The 20,889-nt window shown below is 36.1% G+C and overlaps 1 protein-coding gene across 3 annotated transcripts in view; it reads left to right on the plus strand.

The window, feature by feature from the left end:
* The window catches only part of TDRD5 (tudor domain containing 5), a 103,480-nt gene that overhangs the window by 21,331 nt on the left and 61,260 nt on the right, over positions 1-20,889 (plus strand). For all 3 annotated transcript variants that reach the window (XM_068538396.1, XM_068538398.1, XM_068538397.1), the window contains exon 5: positions 20,352-20,435. In XM_068538396.1, the coding sequence (XP_068394497.1) occupies positions 20,352-20,435 (84 nt within the window). The remainder of the gene's footprint in view (positions 1-20,351; positions 20,436-20,889) is intronic.

The following is a 20,889-nucleotide window of genomic DNA, read 5'->3' on the forward strand; positions in this document are numbered from 1 at the left end:
AGCTTTATATTGATAGTAAATCTTGAAGTCGGATGGTGTCAGTCCTCCAAATTTGTTCTTCTCTTTCAATATTGAGGTAGCTATTCTGGGTCTTTTGTCTCTCCATATAAAATTTAGAATTGATTTGTTGATATCCCCCCAAAAAAACTTGCTGGGATTTTGATTGGGATTGGATTGAATCTTTAGATCAAGTTGGGAAGAACTAACATCTTGACAGTATTGAGTCTTCCTGTCTGTGAACATGGAATATCTCTCCATTTATTTAGTAGTAGTTCTTTGATATCTTTCATCAGTGTTTTGTATTGTTCCTCATATAGATTTTGTACCTATTTTGTTAGATTTATATCTGAGTGTTTCATTTTGGGGACACTAATGTTAATGGCTATGTGTTTTTCCTTTAGAATTCCACTTGTTCCTTGCTAGTATATAGGAAAGTGATTGGCTTTTGTATTATTAACTTTGTATTCTCCAACGTTGCTATAATTGCATATTCATTCCGGTTTTTTGGTTGATTCTTTGGGATTTCTATATAGACAAATGTGTCATCTTCAAGCAAAGATAGTTGTATTTCTTCCTTCTGAATTATTATACAGTTGACCCTTGAATACTGCAGGGGTTAGGGGTGCCCACCCCTTGCACAGTCAAAAATCTGCATATATGTTTTGACTCCCCCAAAACAACTACTGATAACCTACTGTTGACCAGAAGCCTTACTGATAACATAAACATTTGATTAACATGTTTTATATATTATATGTTAGTATATACTGTATTCTTATAATACAGGAAGCTAGAGAAAAAATGTTAAGAAAATCATAAGAAAAATATATTTACAGAACTCTACTATATTTATCAATAGCATAAGTGTATATTGTCTGTTTACAAGATGAATCATCTGTCAGTACTTATATCAATATTGTTTTACATGATACAAAACACTGTATATATTATACATATTACTAACACTAGACATCAGAAATGAAAAGATAATGTGAAACAGAAAATAATATTAGTTACAGGTACAGTGATTCATGCATTGATGTTGTAGAAGCAGCAATGTGATTGCTTTATGATAGCCTAAAGTAATCGATATGATTGCTTCATGGTAGCCTAGCCTGTACACTAACGAATGACTTATAAAATTTTTATGACATTCAGTATTATATTCATAATACAGTATTGGAAGCATTGTTCCATTTTTTTAAAAAACCACTTACCTGTGATGATAGGCTGATGAGCAGTTTCTCCAATTACGAGAGACATACTGTACAGTAATATAATTCTTTGAAAGCACAGTTATAAAACAGTAAGAAAATGAAGACATTATTTTTATATTGAATATTACTCATCTTATGCCTATTAAGGATAGACCAGTATTTACATGTATTTTATACATTCATGACATACCTTTTAAAAATTTTTTGAATATTTCTAGGCTACACGGTTCACCTACAAGTTTATTCAACTTGTCATAAACCTCCAAAACTTTTTAATATATTTACTGAAACAAATCTGTGTGTAAGTGGATCTGTACCGTTCAAATCCATGTTGTTCAAGGGTCAGCTGTGCTTTCTGTTTCCTTTTCTTACCTTATTGAATTATCTAGGCCTCCTAGAACAGTATTGAAAAGCAGCGGTGAGAGGGGACATCCTTACCTTATTCCTGATTAAGTATTTTTTATGATTCTGTTTTGTTGCTGTTATTTCTTTATTAGTTATAACTCTTTAAAAATATTTTTAGTGGATGCCTTAGGGTTCTCAACGTATGTTTTTAATTTATCACAGTTGATCCTCATGTAATATTATACTATTTCATGTAGATTAAGAACTTTAGAACAATAGATTTACATTTCTCTCTTCCCATCCTTTGTGCCATTGTTGTGATACATTTTAATTGTGTATATGTTATATGCTCCTTAATGCATTTTTATTTTTGCTTTAAAATATTTATTTTGAATAAGCAACATTTAAGTAATAAAAATATTAAAATAAATTACCTATTTATTTTTAGAAGTCTCCAATCCTTTGCACCCAAATTTCCCTTCAGTATTATGTTCCTTCTGCCTGGAAAATTTTAACATTTCCTATAACATAAATATGTTGGCAATGAATATTCTCAGCTTTTGTTCATCTGAAAAAGTCTTTGTCTTCATTTTTGAATGATACTTTTTCTGGGTATAGAATTCTGGGGTGATAGTTCTTTTTCTTTTAGAACTTCAGAGACAATTTCATTGCTGTCTGGCCTGCATAGTTTCTGACAATAAATCTATAGTCATTCTTATCTTTGTTCTTCTGTACATAATGTGTTTTTTTTTTTCCCCTTTGATGCTTTCAAGATTTTCTCTTTATCATTGTTTTTCTGCAGTTTCATTCTGGTGTCCCTTGGTAGAGTTTTCTTTATTTGTTCTGGTTGAGATTTACTGAGCTTTTGCATATGGGTTTTATAATTTTCATGAGATCTGGAAATTTATTTCTAATTAAAAATCTTTATTGAGGTATGATTGACATACAAAAAGCTGTATATGTTTAATGTATACAACTTGATGAGTTTGGAGATAATTATATACCTCTGACACCATCACCACAGCCAATATGACAAACATATTCATCACCTGCCCTCTTTATTTTTATTTTATTTTATTTATCTTATTTGTTTATTTATTTATTTATTTATTTATTTATTTATTTTGGCCATGCCACGTGGCTTGTAGGATTTTAGTTCCTCAACCAGGGATTGAACCCAGGCCCTTGGCAGTGAGCACACAGAACCCTAACCACTGGACCACCAGGGAATTCCCTATTTTTATTTACTTCTAAATTTTTGTGATAAGAACACTTAACATAAGATCTACCCTCCTAGAAAATTTGGAGAATTTTTGTCTTCAAATATTTTTTCCCCTTTCCTCTTCTTCTAGGATGCCTATATTAGACTGCTTGTTATTTCCTGTGGATTGTTGGGGCTCTGTTCTTTTTTTTTCTCTGAGTCTCTTCCCCTCCACCTCCCCACTGTGTGCTTCATTTTAGGTACTTTCTCTTGCTGTCTTCAAATTCAGTGATCTTCTGTTGCATTTAGTCCCATCCAGATTATTTTTCATTTTAGACATTGTATTTTTAAGTTCTACATATTCCACTTGGATCTTTTTTCTGTCCTTTATTTATTTCTTTATTATGTTCATACTTTCTTTATATACATAAGCATATTTATAATAACTTTTAATGATCTTAACTGCTAATTTTATCATCTCTATCATTTCTGGGTTTTGAATTCATTTTCCTTCTTTTTTTTTTTTTTTTTTTTTTTTTGACTGCACCACAGCATGCGGCATCTTAGTTCCCCAACCAGGGATCGAACCTGTGCCCCCTGCAGTGGAAGCACGGAGCCCTAACCACTGGACCACCTGGGAATTCCCTATTTTTCTTCTTGATGTGGTCACATTCTCCTACCTCTTTGCATGGCTGGTAACTTTGATTAGCTGCTAGACATTATGAATTGTTGAGCTTCACTCAGTTAATTTACTTGGAATCGATCATTTTGAGTTTTGCTTTTAAGATTTGTTAGGGCGGGTACTATCAATTGAATTGTGTTCCTTTAAAATTCATATGTTGAAGCCCTAACCCCCAATGCAATAGTATTTGGAGATGGGGCCTTTGGGAAGTAGAGTTTGATGAAGTTGTGAGGGTGGAGCCCTCGTGATGGGATTAGTGCCCTTATAAGAAGAGAAACCAGAGAGCTTGCTCTCCTCCATGTGCATACACCAAGGAAAGGCCGTGAGAGCACACAGCAAGAAGGCAGCCATCTGCAAGTCAGAAAGAGAATCCTCACCAGGATCCAACTATGCTGTGTCAACCAAAAAAAATTGCACAGCCTGTAAGTAGAGAGTTATGTTTTATTCAGCAGACATTCTTAGTACTTCAAGCCTGGGAGACAGCCTCTCAGATAAACGCTGAGGAAACTGTTCTGAAGAGGAAGAGGGGGAAACCAGGATATATAGGAGTTTTTATAACAATACCAAGTAGTTGGAACAAAAGACTACTGTTAATAAAAGAAAACTAGATATCTCAAGTTATGGAATTTAGTTAGCACTTTTCTATGTAGGGGAAGATGCAAGAGTCTGGGTTCACTGAAATAATTCCTTTGATATGCACCTCAGCTATCTGGGGCCAGTATCCTATGATTTCCCATCCTGAGTTTTCTTAGGCTGCCCCGTTGGGAGTAGCTGCAGTCCAATGGCTGCTAGATGATGGGCATTCCTTGTTTTTATCCTGAGTTCCCTCAGGGCTCACCGTCTGGGGTAGCTACAATTGCTGATGACTTCGACATCCTTTATTTACTGATATGGCAAGCGATATTTTATTTCTTAGCTGGAACCCTGATCTTGGGCTTCCAGCCTCCAGAACTGTGAGAAAATATATTTCTGTTGTTTAAAGCTACCTAATCTATTTTGCTATAGAACCCTTAGCAGGCTAAGACTGCTAGTCCAGAGAAACCTTCAGTCTAGGGCTAATTTGGCTCCACCACTGAGGCATTACCTTTCTGAGGATTCACCTGGATGTGTTAAGAGGTCCTTCCATTCTGCCTTAGTGGGAACACTTAACTTTTCTCAGCTCTATGTGAGCTCTGGGTATTGTTTGGCCTGTTGTTTCTTATTGTTTGTTTCCCCAGCCTCAGAGAATATCCCCTTCCCCCGCCTTATGCACACATCAGTACTCATCCAGAAACTTGACGGGTCCCTCTGCAGACCTCCAGAGCTATATCTCTCTGTGCCAATCCCTACTCTCCATACCTACCTGTATATTAGCATCCTTTTTCTCCCCAAACTGGAATCTGTCTCCTCAGTTCATCTGTTTCTCTTACCTCTTTCTGTGCTACGGACTGAACTCTCCAGGCTGTCAGGTGAGGCAGTTTAGGACTCACCGCTCAGTTGCGCACTGTTATTTAACATCTGTAACTCATTATTTTCCACCTGTTTATGGCAGGAGGGTGGGAGCCATAACTTTGTTTTGAATGATGAAGTTTTCTTAATACAGAAAACTCAGCCTAAGAAAGTTACTCACAGCCCTACTGCCAAAAGATAGTTTTCACTCCTGTTCCTTTCATAGTGATTTCCCCGTTTTTTAGATTTCTTTTATTTTTCCTGACATTTCCTGTGCTGGAGAGACCTGACACCAGCATGGTCATCTTCCTTGGTAGATAAACTGACTGTATGTTTGTCAATTCCTGTCTTTATCTTTGAAATTCAGAAGGTTACAATGAACTGTTGGACTCTTTTTCATTAATTTTATCAAAAAATATTTTCATTTTTGAAAATGATTTTTTTCCAAACTGATATCCAGAAAAGTATCAGTATGTTCTACAACAAATGGTATGTTAGTGTCTGTTTTCTCCATACCTTTTGGTTATATAACCCTTGGGATTTCATGTGGTTGTTAAAAACTCAAATGTTAATTCTTGAAACATGGTTAAATACAAAAATATTTTCTCTGACCGAAAGCTACACATAGTCTAATTGTTTCATATCCATTTTTGGTTACTGACAAAGTTGAACTTTTAAAATTGTTTATTAGTCACTTTAATTTATTTTGATGAATTATCTGTTCTCTTCCTTTGCCTATTTTTCTCTTGAGATATGCTCATCTTAATGAGTGGAAGAAAGTTTGCTTAGTCAGTTTGTACTTAGTGAAGTGAAGGAATTTTGGCTGTCATAGGCTAGAAATGTATTTTTCTAAATTGTCATTTTCCTTTTTTGAAATAGAAGTTCACAAGTTAGGAATATCAAATCTATTAGTCTTTTTCTCTTACTTCTGCCTCTGATCTCATACCTACAAAGCTCTTCCCCGCTTGAAGGTTTAAAATTGGTTTCTCACTCATCATAATCTGCAGTATATTATAGACAAAAAGGGAACTGTTATTTGTTTGAGAGACCATGATATGCCCTGCACTTTCTTATATTGTCTCATTTTAAGTTACTCATAAAACAGGATATCTGGGATATTAGACTTATAATTCCTGTTTTACAGAGAAAGCAACTGAGGTGTGAGAGGTTAAATAATTTCTTAATTAGAAAGTTTCACTGCCAAAACTTAAACTCAGATTTGTCCGTTCACATTGTTCTTCATGGTTCTGCATATGCATAAGCATCTAGAGGGAGACAACTCATATCTTTTTCAGCTTAAATAACCTACTATGCTAAGGAGATGCTCAATAAGTCTTAGGAAATTAACTCTAGTGAACACATGGCAACTAGATGTGTCATTTTTCCAGCTGAAGACTCAAATAATAGCCTTTAGAAGCTTTATTCAAATTGCAATGCAGCAATGAACTTTAAATTAGGATCAGCTCACTTTTTTTTTTTGTATAGAAAAAATTCTGAAAGTTCACAAGAGAAATAATTATTCAGAATAGGCATTATCTGTTTTCTAGTCATTCTGATGAGTTTTGAAATATTTATCTGTCTCAAATTCCCTTCATCTAAGACCCTAGCAGCAATGGAATGCCTAACATTTCAACTGTTGGTGCTAATGCCTTACGCAAAATTATAGTCATCCAAAGACTTCAATTAAACTGCTCATCTGCACTAAGAATAAATAAAACATAAACCTCCATTTTATAGTAACACATGCATATACACAAATCAAAAGATTAATTTACCCTAAAGAAGATCCAAGGATCATGGGAATTCTACATGCAGATTTGGAGGGGAGAGAAGTGACAGGGTTAGACACCAAAGAGAAACTTGCCAAGCTCGTGATGTTGCCCAAGGCGAAATTCTGAATTAGAAGCACATTTACCATGTCTGAATGATGTAACTAAGTAGAATCTAAATCAATGTGACTTTAATATAAATGGTGTTCTGTGCCTCCTGTGTTATGCTCTCAGAGTGCTAGGCCAGGCAAGTCTCCAGGGCCAGAAGACCTGTTGGGTTCCTGAGTCATCTTTGGGCTGGGGGTCCATTGGGAAATAAAGCTTTGGAGGTTAATAAAGACTGGGACCCTGAATGTTTCAGTATTCAGCAAGTCTGCTTAGCAACTAACGTCCTAGCAAAGGTCATAAGCAAGAAAAATTGTGAAAGCTGTGAGAGAAAAAAGGAAGAGACAAGAATTGCCCTGAATTTGAGGCATAATCTAATTAGGTACAGACTGAGAGAGAAAGAGAATGAGAGGCATGAAAAATATTGGGACAGTGCCTTAAAATTACAAAGTTCTTTTATGTTTCTTTATTGGACCTTCATGAGAACTTCAAGAGAAAAATATTGTTATGGCAGAAAACTAGACTCAGAGAAGTTAAGTTGACCCAAGACAAACAGCTAGAACAGGGCAGCCCAAAATACATTTTCCACTCCTCGGTCCACATCTCATGTTTTCTGGTGGCTTATGCTTTCTGCTGCATAGGAATGAAGAATATAGAACATTCTGTAATGTAGGTGCTAATTCTGTCGTGCGGGATTTAGAAAGGACTAAAGTAGTCAAGACCGTCTTCCAGGGGAAAGTGAGATTTGAGTTGACCTGTGTGGGAATTGGTGGGGGGGAATGGTTGAGAGTGAGGTTTCAAACTAGACTGAGTCGAACTTCACCACTGCCAGTTTTCAGCCATGTAAACTTGGCAAATTGATTAACTTCTTTGTAACTCAGATTTCTGATCTGTAAAGTGTGGATGACTTTTGTATCATAAATGGGTTAAGATTTGTTAAGTGTCTAGAATAGTTCTTGACAGTTGTACACCCTCAGTAAATAATAGCATCATAGTTAATCTCTAAAAAAAAATTGGTTTCTCTTTGATTCATGGCTAAAAAGAAAACTTAAAGTTTTAATCTAGCTGGATTATAATTTGGGGTGTGTAATTTTGTGTTTCTGTGCCAGTTCTACACTGTGTCAACTGCAAAAAAATGCACAACCTAAAAGTTGTGTGTGAGTTATGTTTTATTTGGGGACCTTACTGAGGACTATAGCCTGGGAGACAGCCTCTCAGATAACTGAGGCAGTGTTTGGAAAAGGTAAGGGAGGAGCTAGGAAGGGGGTGGAGGGGGAGATTGGGAACATGCAGCCAAACATAAAAAGATTACTGATAATCACAAAGAACAGCCACCTCAAGTAAATGATTTCAGTGCTTTTCTGTGTATGGGAAGATGCCGGAGTCTAGGCTTATTGAAATTATTCCTTAGGTATGCATCTTAACTCTCTAGGGCCAGTATCCTGCTTTTCTCTATCCTGAATTCCCCTCAGCGTGTACCATCAGGATGGCAGCGGGGTGGAGAGGTGTTGCTTGATAGCCAGCAATATTCATTGTTTACTGGAATGGCAGGCAACATTTTTCTTGTCAGCAGCTGTTTTAGTTTTGGTACTTTTAAATTCACCTTCGTGTTTGTTAAAGCAAGTCTCTCTTAATTAGTCTCTTTTCAGACTTTATTCTGTTTTTTCCAGGAAGTTTAGAATTACTTTTGTAAGTTTTAAAATTTCAATGAGATTTCTCTTAGAATTAAGTTTTAAAACGTTTGAAGCCTTCACACATTACATTAAGTGTATTCATTCAATAACATGTTGCAGTATTTATTCAGTATTCTGCTCTTCAGTTGCAGATACATACTTTTCTTCATTAGAGTTTGGCACAGTCCTTATGTTTTCTTAGGTACCGTATAGGGTAATACTTTTCTTGCCAGTGAGAATGGGATTCTAACTGCTTATGGCTTATGACGAAAGAAACAGATTTTTTTTTTTTTAATATTTTACTCTTTTATTTTTTTTTGTAATTCTTTTTTTTTTTTTTAACATCTTCATTGAAGTATAATTGCCTTACAATGGTGTGTTAGCTTCTGCTTTATAACAAAGTGAATCAGTTATACATATACAATATGTTCCCATTTCTCTTCCCTCTTGCATCTCCCTCCCTCCCACCCTCCCCATCCCACCCCTCTAGGTGGTCACAAAGCACCGAGCTGATCTCCCTGTGCTATGCGGCTGCTTCCCACTAGTTATCTATTTTACATTTGGTAGTGTATATATGTCCATGACACTCTCTTACCCTGTCACATCTCACCCCACCCCCTCCCCATATCCTCAAGTCCATTCTCTAGTAGGTCTGTGTCTTTATCCCGTCTTGCCACTAGGTTCTTCATGGCCTTTTTTTTTTTTTTTTCCCCTTAGATTCCGTATATATGTGTTAGCATACTGTATTTGTTTTTCTCTTTCTGACTTACTTCACTCTGTATGACAGACTCTAACTCCATCCACCTCATTACAAATACCTCCATTTCATTTCTTTTTATGGCTGAGTAATATTCCATTGTATATATGTGCCACATCTTCTTTATCCATTCATCTGTCGATGGACATTTAGGTTGCTTCCATGTCCTGGCTATTGTAAATAGAGCTGCAATGAACATTTTGGTACATGACTCTTTTTGACCTATGGTTTTCTCAGGGTATATGCCCAGTAGTGGGATTGCTGGGTCGTATGGTAGTTCTATTTTTAGTTTTTTAAGGAACCTCCATACTGTTCTCCATAGTGGCTGTATCAATTTACATTCCCACCAACAGTGCAAGAGTGTTCCCTTTCCTCCACACCCTCTCCCGCATTTATTGTTTCTAGATTTTTTGATGATGGCCATTCTGACTGGTGTGAGATGATATCTCATTGTAGTTTTGATTTGCATTTCTCTAATGATTAATGATGTTGAGCATTCTTTCATGTGTCTGTAGGCCATCTGTATATCTTCTTTGGAGAAATGTCTATTTAGGTCTTCTGCCCATTTTTGGATTGGGTTGTTGGTTTTTTTGTTATTGAGCTGCATGAGCTGCTTGTAAATCTTGGAGATTAATCCTTTGTCAGTTGCTTCATTTGCAAATATTTTCTCCCATTCTGATGGTTGTCTTTTGGTCTTGTTTATGGTTTCCTTTGCTGTGCAAAAGCTTTTAAGTTTCATTAGGTCCCATTTGTTTATTTGTGTTCTTATTTCCATTTCTCTGGGAGCTGGGTCAAAAAGAATCTTGCTGTGATGTATGTCATAGAGTGTTCTGCCTATGTTTTCCTCTAAGAGTTTGATAGTGTCTGCCCTTACACTTAGGTCTTTAATCCATTTTGAGTTTATTTTTGTGCATGGTGTCAGGGAGTGTTCTAATTTCATACTTTTACATGTACCTGTCCAATTTTCCCAGCACCACTTATTGAAGAGGCTGTCTTTTCTCCACTGTATATGCTTGCCTCCTTTATCAAAGATAAGGTGACCATATGTGTGTGGGTTTATCTCTGGGCTTTCTATCCTGTTCCATTGATCTATATTTCTGTTTTTGTGCCAGTACCAAACTGTCTTGATTACTGTAGCTTTGTAATATAGTCTGAAGTCAGGGAGCCTGATTCCCCCAGCTCCATTTTTCGTTCTCAAGATTGCTTTGGCTATTCGGGGTCTTTTGTGTTTCCATACAAATTGTGAAATTTTTTGTTCTAGTTCTGTGAAAAATGCCAGTGGTAGTTTGATAGGGATTGCATTGAATCTGTAGATTGCTTTGGGTAGTAGAGTCATTTTCACAATGTTGATTCTTCCAATCCAGGAACATGGTATATCTCTCCATCTATTTGTATCATCTTTAATTTCTTTCATCAGTGTCTTATAATTTTCTGCATACAGGTCTTTTGTCTCCTTAGGTAGGTTTATTCCTAGATATTTTATTCTTTTTGTTGCAATGGTAAATGGGAGTGTTTTCTTAATTTCACTTTCAGATTTTTCGTCATTAGTGTATAGAAATGCAAGAGATTTCTGTGCATTTATTTTGTATTCTGCTACTTTACCAAATTCATTGATTAGCTCTAGGAGTTTTCTGGTAGCATCTTTAGGATTCTCTATGTATAGTATCATGTCATCTGCAGATAGTGACAGCTTTACTTCTTCTTTTCCGATTTGGATTCCTTTTATTTCTTTGTCTTCTCTGATTGCTGTGGCTAACACTTCCAAAACTATGTTGAATAATAGTGGTGAGAGTGGGCAACCTTGTCTTGTTCCTGATCTTAGTGGAAATGGTTTCAGTTTTTCACCATTGAGGACAATGTTGGCTGTGGGTTTGTCATATATGGCCTTTATTATGTTGAGGAAAGTTCCCTCTATGCCTACTTTCTGCTGGGCTTTTATCATAAATGGGTGTTGAATTTTGTCGAAAGCTTTCTCTGCATCTATTGAGATGATCATATGGTTTTTCTCCTTCAATTTGTTAATATGGTGTATCACATTGATTGATTTGCATATATTGAAGAATCCTTGCATTCCTGGAATAAACCCCACTTGATCATGGTGTATGATCCTTTTAATGTGCTGTTGGATTCTGTTTGCTAGTATTTTGTTGAGGATTTTTGCATCTATGTTCATCAGTGATATTGGCCTGTAGTTTTCTTTCTTTGTGACATCTTTGTCTGGTTTTGGTATCAGGGTGATGGTGGCCTCGTAGAATGAGTTTGGGAGTGTTCCTCCCTCTGCAGTATTTTGGAAGAGTTTGAGAAGGATAGGTGTTAGCTCGTCTCTAAATGTTTGATAGAATCACCTGTGAAGCCATCTGGTCCTGGGCTTTTGTTTGTTGGAAGGTTTTTAATCACAGTTTCAATTTCAGTGCTTGTGATTGGTCTGTTCATATTTTCTATTTCTTCCTGGTTCAGTCTCGGCAGTTTGTGCATTTCTAAGAATCTGTCCATTTCTTCCAGGTTGTCCATTTTATTGGCATAGAGTTGCTTGTAGTAATCTCTCATGATCTTTTGTATTTCTGCAGTGTCAGTGGTTACTTCTCCTTTTTCATTTCTAATTCTATTGATCTGAGTCTTCTCCCTTTTTCTCTTGATGAGTCTGGCTAATGGTTTATCAATTTTGTTTATCTTCTCAAAGAACCAGCTTTTAGTTTCATTGATTTTTGCTATTGTTTCCTTCATTTCTTTTTCATTTATTTCTGACCTGATCTTTATAATTTCTTTCCTTCTGCTGGCTTTGGGATTTTTTTGTTCTTCTTTCTCTAATTGCTTCAGGTGCAAGGTTAGGTTGTTTATTCAAGATATTTCCTGTTTCTTGAGGTAGGCTTGTATTGCTATAAACTTCCCTCTTAGCACTGCTTTTGCTGCGTCCCATAGGTTTTGGGTCGTCGTATCTCCATTGTCATTTGTTTCTAGGTATTTTTTGATTTCCCCTTTGATTTCTTCAGTAATCACTTCGTTATTAAGTAATGTATTGTGTAGCCTCCATGTGTTTGTATTTTTTACAGATCTTTTCCTGTAATTGATATCTAGTCTCATAGCGTTGTGGTCGGAAAAGATACTTGATATGATTTCAATTTTCTTAAATTTACCAAGGCTTGATTTGTGACCCAAGATATGATCTATCCTGGAGAATGTTCCATGAGCACTTGAGAAAAATGTGTATTCTGTTGTTTTTGGGTGGAATGTCCTATAAATATCAATTAAGTCCATCTTGTTTAATGTATCATTTAAAGCTTGTGTTTCCTTATTGTAATTCTTTATTTTATTTATTTTTATTTTTGGCTGTGCTGGGTCTTCGTTTCTGTGCGAGGGCTTTCTCCAGTTGCGGCAAGTGGGGGCCACTCTTCATCGCGGTGCGCGGGCCTCTCATTATCGTGGCCTCTCTTGTTGCGGAGCACAAGCTCCAGACGCGCAGGCTCAGTAGTTGTGGGTCATGAGCCTAGTTGCTCTGCGGCATGTGGGATCTTCCCAGACCAGGGCTCGAACCCGTGTCCCCTGCCTTGGCAGGCAGATTCTCAACCACTGCGCCACCAGGGAAGCCCAAGAAACAGATTGTTAAAGACATTGTTTTGAAACTGGTCACCTCACTGAACTTGTGTTTTTTTTTTTTTTTTGAACTTGTTTTAATGACATTCTCATAGGTTTTCCAAATAGATCATGATAATGTTTATGAATAAGTTAATGTTTATAAATAGTAAGTTTGCTTTGTTTTTTTTGCAATGTTTAAAGTTTTTATTTCCATCTTCTAAATTTATTGTACTGACTAAAAATTCCAGAAAAAAATATTAAAGAATGATAGTGCATATTTCTTTTTTGGAGACCTCAAACTCTATAGAATTGGTCAGGAAGACTCGGCCTTTAACTGTCAGAACCAGGCAATAACACATGCCAAGTTTAGGACATTTACTCCTGGCATGGCTCCAAGGAGACAGCTGAGAGAGATACAGAGATATTTTTTCTATATTTATTTTCCTTTGAGTTTCATCCTATGTTTTGCAGTCCCAAGAATTCCTCATAGATGTAACCTAATAACCACATTTCACTTCCAGTTGAAGTTTTTGCCACCAGAACCATTTAAATCTTGTTCTAAGGAGTGGGCTTTAATTCCTAAATTATATATTTTAATTTCCTAGTGGGACAGACTCTACATACTTATCAGATCCCACATAATTCTATTTAAAAAAAGTACAACTTTCTATTACTTAACATTATAGATCTGTCAGTTTGCTGGGTGTTCCCTCAAAACCCTACAAGTATATGTATATGTTTTTATATTTACAGAAAAATAATAGGTAAATTTATAACAATATTAAATTTAAATTGTAAATTTAGACAAATGTTTTTGATCATCTGTATTTTATTTTTTTGCAGTGAACGTATATTATTTTTGTCATAGAAAAAACATTTTTTAAAAAATCAGTTTCTCCTTTGTAAAATGAGGACTGGAGTTTCTTTTTCACCTGCAAGAGGAACAGGCAGGCTTGTTCATTAGTATCCTACCTTTTCCCATTTTCCTGCTTTATTTCACAAAAGCAAATGGTTAGAAAAATTTAAACCCTGTTTTTGCAAGACATGAATAATCTATTTACCACATTCTATTCAATTTCCTTTATTTTGACCTCTTCAGAGGAAGTTTAGATGAGGGATGAAAACGTGAATGAGCGAGTATGGATTAGCTATTATCATTCTAATGAATGAAGCCTCAGACACTGTCTAGCCCAGGTCTTCAGAATTCTCTGCCTTAGTCTATAGACCTAGACCACAGCTAACAGTGATGTTACTTCGCTTCCCATTAACAGGTTATTGCCCGTAAGAGTGTTTGGTCAAGTAACAGGGATCTGGCATTTCTTTGTTCTCCAGCCTTACAACTAAGAGTAGTGTCAATGAAAAAAATTAATCGATAGTCGATCTAAGAAAGAAATGGGAAATTTTATTCGAGCCAACCTGAGAATTATAACCCAGGAGGCAGTCTTTCAGAAAGCTCTGAAAACTGTTCCACCTGTTAGAGGTCAAGGCACAGTTACATCAGTGTTTGAGACAAAGGGTTATACATCAAAGTAACATACTGACAGTTTACATAGTTCAACAAGGCATTAGTAGTTTGTTGTGACCCCCCTACAGGATTGAAAAAGGAATTTTATCTCCTAAGGAGTTACTTTGCTGGAGCCAGGAGGAAATTGTTTTTTTGCTTTTCTTTTTGTTTTTTGGCAAGTAGGCATTCCTGTGTCTTTTAAGGGGATCTAGTTAATGTATAATGCAGATGTACAATACACAGTAAAGCAGGTAGCGGTTCAAATGCGCAGAGAGAGAATTTTGTTTAATTTTTCTTTTCCTGTCTTAACATAATTTTATTTCATCAGTACCCCATCCTACCCTACTTTTAGAAAACTTATTGTAATATTCAGCATGAGATTTAAAGTAGGTAAACCTGGAATTATAAAAGAAGTTCTGGTCTTAAATGAATTAAAAATCAGGGCTGGGTCTTAGTTTGCAACTAACTTTTTCACTCAAATAATTGATAGTTTTTACATGAATTAGATGCTGTGATTGGTATTGAATATAAAAAAAGAAGGATTTTAAATTTCACCTGATGACCTGGCTCCAGTGTCTATTCAGAGTATCCTCAACAAGTAACTGGATCTATTAAACAATTACTGTCAAAAGGAGCCCTTCAGTAGTTCTTTAGTGCAATTCTCTGGAAGTTGCATTCTCTGGCCAACTTAGAGTAGCTGTTCCCTGCCTATTTTCCCATGAGTTCAGATGAAATTTTTAGTTTGGCAAGTCAAATTTCATACTTCCTAGTTTTTAGTCAAATGAGATACTTAGCAAATATTTGAGCAGTTGAAAGCGTCACTTCTGTATGTGTGTCTGTGCCAGTTTTGTGATCTTTATCAGAAATGTATTAATGTTTTACCATATGGCCAAAAGGTCTGCTGTATATTCCTCTAAGATGTAACTTCTGTTCCTTTCTGCTTTTAGCTTCATGTATCTTCCTTCCAAAATGCTTCCACCCTCATGTTTCTAAATATCACCCAGGTGTCTATGTTTTTAAAATTTTTCTCTTATTACAAAAGTAATACAGATAGATTGCAAAAGATTTGAAAGACAGGAAAGCACAGAAGAAAATTAAAATCACATATTCTTTTATCACCCAGAAAAGTTGACTTTTTCTTTTTTAAAAAAATAAAATTTAGCATCATTCTGGTTCAGGTTTGTGACTTGCTTTTTTTAGTCAGAATTATGAATTATGAACATCCCACATTGTTAAATATTATAATGCAACATAATTTTTAATGGCACTATGGATATGCCATAATTTTTTAACTTGGGGATTTTTTTTTAATTTTTTTTATTGGAGTATAGTTGTTTTACAATGTTGTATTGGTTTCTACTGTACAACAAAGTAGAAACCCTATGCTATACAGCAGGTTCTCATTAGTTATCTATTTTATACATATTAGTGTATATATGTCAATCCCAATCTCCCAATTCATCCCACCCCCTCTTTCCCCCCTTGGTGTCCGTACGTTTGTTCTCTATGTCTGTGTCTCTATTTCTGCCTTGCAAACTGGTTCATCTGTACCATTTTTCTAGATTCCACATAAACTTGGGGATTTAGGCTGTTGCTATTTTTGCAATTAAACATAACCTTATTGATGAAAATCTTGCTCAAATTTACAGGTATCTCTGTTACTCCACAGGATAAAATTCTAGAGGAGCAATCACTACATCTAAAGGAATGTGTACTTTTATAGCTTATCATGTATGTAGTTAGGTTGTCCTCCATAAAAGTTGTTTCAGTTAACACTCACAGAAGATGCATGTATATGTGCTTCTTTCCTTGTACCTTTGCTAGTACTCAGTATAAATGGGCACTTCTTCAGAACACCCTCCCCTGACCTCTCCCTCCTCACCAACCCTAGTCTAAGTTAGATCTCACGTTGCTTTCCTAACACTTTCAGGCATAGTATTCTATCATGACACTCTGTGGGTTTTTCATAATGTTCATCATAGTTGTAATTATGTAATTATATGACTGTCTCATGTTGGTCTCCCATCACTAGACTGCAAGTTCCATGAGGGCAGTGATCATACCTAGTTTATTTACCCCTGTATATTCAGTGCTGAGTACAATGTGAAGCACATAGTTTGTGTTCAGTACATATTTGTTAAATGAATAAATGAGCATTATTGTAAAAATATTCCAATTTGATAGGCAAATAACTATATCTGACTATTAATGTCTGTTTATTAGAGGTTGAACTTCATGTTTTATTGGCTAGCTAGTGTTAGTTTTTAATCAATTGCCTATTCATATCTTCATCCATTTTTCTGAGGAGTATATCTTTTTGATTAAAAGCTCTTCTCTGCCCCTTCTCTGGTTCTGTAGGCTCCTATCTGAATATGGCATATATATATAGTGGGTTACTTTCCATCTTTATTTATGCCCCTATTTGTGATCTTTTGTTAGCTTGATTTATTGTCCATTTTTTCTGTTTGGTGTGTAGGCATCTGACACTAAAGCATTGTTGAAATCAGGGTCTCCTCTTGATTACTTTCTTCATGTCAATCACTGATTATCTCCCACTCCTACTTTCCCTGAAACATTATAACTTTTACCTTCTACTTATCTACTTACCTACTAATCTAGATATTCCCAGGATTACTTGGACTTTAAAAAATCTCCCTCACCGCATTCAGTTTAAAGTCGGCTTAATTTACTCATCTAGCTTGAGGCAAAAAACATTTTTTTCTTATCTTCTTGAGATGCATTCTGTTCCTAGCTAAGAGCCTATCATTTTGACATCTTAACCCAGGCTTGGCAAATATTGGGTTGGCTAAAAAGTTCGTTCGGTTTTTTCCATAAGATGGCTCTAGTAGCACCTAGTTGTCTTTAGCTTCATTTGAAACAATTTTGTTTGATTGTATTGTGACAGCTGTCATATCAACGTGCATTTAAAAAAAAAAAGTATCAAAATTGGTGAATTTTTGTGTAGCTGTGAAAAGTGACCCTTTTTTGGTCCCCTGAAACACATAGCACAGTGATAATTTACAGTAAGCCCCCTACAAACGAACCTTCAAGTTGTGAACTTTCAAAGATGCGAACGTGCATTCCATCAGCATCCGGCGTGAGTGAAATTGCAGCTTGCCCTCTGTCTCCTATTACTGACAATCCTTCAGCTCTGCCGTCTCCCACCTCCTTTCCCTCCTCCAGTCAGTAACTCTTCTTGCCTGTTCACTCTATGCCAGCCCCTGTATGCCAGCTGTTGTATTGTACTACTGTACTTTTTGAGGTACTGTACTGTAAGATTAAAAATGTTTTCTTTATTTTTTTGTGTTTGTTTTTTATGTATTATTTGTATGAAAAGTATTAAAAACCTATTACAGTACAGTACTATATAGTACCTAGGCTAACTTTGTTGGACTTAACGAACAACTTGGACTTATAAACGTGCTCTTGGAATGGAACTCGTTTGTATGTAGGGGACTTACTGTAATAAGTTGTTGTATTGAATCTTCAAATGGTGGGAGCATGTTGGGATGTGAAAAATCAATTATCTTTAGGTTCTCCCATTGTTCACGGGGAGAGCTTTAGGGAATTCTCATGGCAGATCCAGAAGAAATGTAAAGAACCTAAGACCAAGGGCTGAGGCATTTTGTGAAAGTTAGTGATATAATCTTAGGAATCTAATTCCCCCTTCTCAGATCCTACTTTCATGTCAGCCTTAGGAGATAATGAGATTGTCTTCGTTTTTCATATGAAGAAACTGAAACCTAAAAGGTCACACAGTTTGTAAGTAATGACAGGCCAAGTGGTAATATGAAGAAATATTAAAAAATAAAAAGTTTAGAAGGAAAAAATTAATAGTGATTATGTCTTTGTGATAGGATTTTAGGTGATTTGTATTTTTCTTTATATCTTTGTGTTTTTTCTAATGTATATTTTTTACATTTACTTATCAGCTCTAAATATAACTCCATGATCTTTCATTCTTTTTATAATTTTTAAAATATCCTGAATTTTATTATTTGCTTTCCTGTTAAATTTTATTCACCTGTTTTTTTTTTTTGACATCTTTATTGGAGTATAATTGCTTTACAATGGTGTGTTAGTTTCTGCTTTATAACAAAGTGAATCAGCTATATGTATACATATATCCCCATATCTCCTCCCTCTTGTGTCTCCCTCCCACCCTTTCATTCTACTTCAGGTTTCCACTCCATGGCTCTTCACTGGACCTTGGTGTCTGGATATGTTCCATGATACTCTCTACTCCTAACCTCCTGTGCTTCCAACTTATTTTTTCAGTTATTCCCATGCATCATCTTTTTACCATACTGGGGCCTCTCTATGCCTTTGGCTTCTCTCTACTAAAATCCTCTGACCCCTGCTATCTTAACTCAGGCCTCGCCTATCTTTACCGCCTACCTGTTGAGTTTAGATAATCATCCATTTTTTTCCTCAACTTTATTTTTCCACTTTCTCAGCTATCTGAGCTCCCTTTCCTTTCCTGCTGTTCTCAGGAGTGGGCCTTGCTTCTGAACTCACAGAGAATACTGAAGCTATCAGATAGTAACTCTCTCCACCTGCTGACCCCACATTTACAGAGCCTTTCTGTATCCCTACTGGTCCTTCTTCATTTCTATTACAACAGCAGAGCTCTCCTTCTTGTCTCCTTAAGGCAAGACATTCTACCGGTGCCCTGGCTCACTCTCATTCCTGGCTCCCAGGGACCTTCCACCATCCCATCTCTAACCTGCATTAAATGATGTGTTTAATAAACATTGAATAATTTTATAAACAGAAGAAAATTAGTAACAAAAATCTTTACTGGGTAGAAGTATGGGATTTGGGGGCTTCCCTGGTGGCGCCGTGGTTAAGAATCCACCTGCCAGTGCAGGGGACAGGGGTTCGAGTCCTGGTCTGGGAAGATCCCACATGCCACGGGGCAACTAAGCCCGTGCGCCACAACTACTGAGCCTGCGCTCTAGAGCCTGCGAGCCACAACTGCTGAAGCCCACATGCCTAGAGCCTGTGCTCCACAACAAGAGAAGCCACCATATAAGCCCGTGCGCTGCAATGAAGAGTAACCCCCACTCACCACAGGTAGAGAGAGCCCGTGCGCAGCAGTGAAGAGCCAATGCAGTCAAAAATAAATAAATAAAAGCATAAAAAAAAAAAAGTATGGGATTTTGTAATTGAAGACTCAATCTAATTGTTATAGAGAATGTTAATTATCCTGGAAATTTTCAGTGTTTAGTTTTATAAAGAGTCCAACTACATAAAAAAGGACGAGGGAATTCCGTGGTGGTCCAGTGGTTAGGACTCCCCTCTTTCACTGCTGAGGGCCCAGAATCGATCCCTGGTCAGGGAACTAAGATCTCACAAGCTGCGTGGCCAAAAAAAAAAAACCAAAACAAACAAAGAAAAAACCCTCAAACCTTTCTACATTAAAAAGTCTGTATGTTAAAAAAGAGAGAGAGTGAAATAATACCATTTGCAGCAACATGGATGGACCTAGAGATTGTCATACTGAGTGAAGTAAGTCAGACAGAAAAGGACAAATATCATATGATATTGCTTATATGTGGAATCTAAAAAAGTGGTACAAATGAACTTATTTACAAAACAGAAATAGAGTTACAGATGTAGAAAACAGTCTTATGGTTACCAGGGGGGAAGTGGGGAAGGGATAAATGGGAGATTGGGATTGACATATACACACTACTCTATATAAAATAGATAACAAATAAGGGCCTACTGTATAGCACAGGGAACTCTACTCAGTACTCTGTAATGACCTATATGGGCAAAGACTCTAAAAAAGAATGGATATATGTATATGTATAACTGACTCACTTTGCTGTACAGCAGAAAGTAACACAACATTGTAAATCAACTATAGCCCAATAAAATTTTTAAAAAATATATTAAAAAAAAGAGTCCATCAACTCTAAGTGTATTTTATAGGGTATGAAATGTTACAGTGCCTCTTAGGAACACTATTCTTCCATTTGATTGACATACGTTTCCTTTGATAGATGTTTCCTTTAATACTGTTCAGATTTATCTTTGACTATTTTTTTTTTTTGACTAACTTGAAAATTTTTTCCGCTTTTTTTCATAGTTGGAGAATACCTTCAAATCAGTTATTGCACAAACTGGACCTGGAGGGACTATCAATCCAGAGCTAAAACATAAGATAAAATTTGTAAGTGTTTGCTGTTTCTGGGAAATGGATAAGAATAATTGATTATACATTTGGGTATCATTTGTGGTTAATTTTAATTTGCCTACAAATATTTTAGTTTTATGTTTATTACTGATCTCTTCAAATATATTACAAATGGAGTGGCTAATCTTTTAAGATTAGAAAAAAATAAATTTCATACTCTAAACATTTTTAGTGTTCTCAAAATTATTTAGAAAATATAAGTTCCTCCAAAAATTCTCTTTTCTTCCCCTCACCCCAATAAATCATTGTTAAAAGTTAAAGATCTTGGGCTTCCCTGGTGGCACAGTGGTTGAGAATCTGCCTGCCAATGCAAGGGACACGGGTTCGAGCCCTGGGCCCCAACAGGGTCCTGCTCAGTTTCACTAGGAAACATGTTGATCTATATTTACTGATATGGGTCTGTGATATGATACTAAAAAGCTGGAGAAGT

This window comes from Eschrichtius robustus, chromosome 3 (assembly GCF_028021215.1).
Source record: "Eschrichtius robustus isolate mEscRob2 chromosome 3, mEscRob2.pri, whole genome shotgun sequence".
Taxonomy (NCBI): domain Eukaryota; kingdom Metazoa; phylum Chordata; class Mammalia; order Artiodactyla; family Eschrichtiidae; genus Eschrichtius; species Eschrichtius robustus.